Source organism: Octopus bimaculoides, chromosome 4 (genome assembly GCF_001194135.2).
Source record: "Octopus bimaculoides isolate UCB-OBI-ISO-001 chromosome 4, ASM119413v2, whole genome shotgun sequence".
Classification (NCBI taxonomy): domain Eukaryota; kingdom Metazoa; phylum Mollusca; class Cephalopoda; order Octopoda; family Octopodidae; genus Octopus; species Octopus bimaculoides.
Window position 1 is genome coordinate 107,543,765 of NC_068984.1, and position 1,000 is coordinate 107,544,764.

A 1,000-nucleotide genomic window follows, 5' to 3' on the forward strand; every position below is an offset into this window, starting at 1 on the left:
TATATATATATATATATATATATATATATATATATATTATACACACATACACACACGCATATATATATATATATTAAAGGAAATAGAGAAATACAATTGGCATATAATAAATATATTAACATTATAATATAATCATACTATAAACAAATTTAACATAATATAATATAAAATATGATTAAAAGGAACATATATCCTGCTATTCTATGATTTAGCGGTTCTTGCATGAAATTTTTATCTATTTTTTAGACAAATATTATCCTGTCGAGATTTATACACACGAAATTCATATGACTATACACACATACACATATCACGTACACATCTATGTTATCAGCAGCCAATTCAAGTAACCACCAGCTCCAAGAGCTGTCTTGACTGAAACAGTAGGGCCTTGCCACTTTGTTAATGAGTGGTTTGACTTTTGCAAAGAGAAGAGATAAATGCCAAAGAAACATAAATGCATGCAAACATACATACATACATACATACATTCAAATATATATACCTACATGCATACATACATATATACATACGTCCGTACATACATTCATACATACATACATGCATGCATACATAAATAAATACGTACATACATACAAAGTAATTTTACTTACAACAAGTGCCACATGTTCTAGGGCAGTTTAATGCAGCCCAGGCTTTTAACCCGGGTTGTGTGCAGATTCCAGAACCGAGAGTAGTACAGTCAACTTTATCAACGCAAGGACCTGTTGTAGGTGGATACTCTGGAAAGAAAAGTCATAAATAATGAAAACAGATTGAAATCAATAGCAGAATATATCAATATAAATTGGGTTTTAACACCATCGACCAATACATTGAAAAATATTTATTAGAAAATCGATATCGAAACATATACTTTCAAATGCAATATGATTTTCAGCGTAAATGATTCAAATATTGTCATATAATACATTCCATGGAAAATTGTCGTATACACAATTACTGTCTCTACTATATATATATATATATATATATATAT

The 1,000-nt window shown here is 28.6% G+C and overlaps 1 protein-coding gene across 1 annotated transcript in view; it reads right to left on the reverse strand.

Moving 5' to 3' along the window:
• LOC106875429 (uncharacterized) overlaps positions 1–1,000 on the reverse strand; it is a 165,297-nt gene that overhangs the window by 65,901 nt on the left and 98,396 nt on the right. Inside the window, exon 25 of the mRNA XM_052967659.1 lies at positions 615–743. Within this exon, the coding sequence (XP_052823619.1) occupies positions 615–743 (129 nt within the window). The remainder of the gene's footprint in view (positions 1–614; positions 744–1,000) is intronic.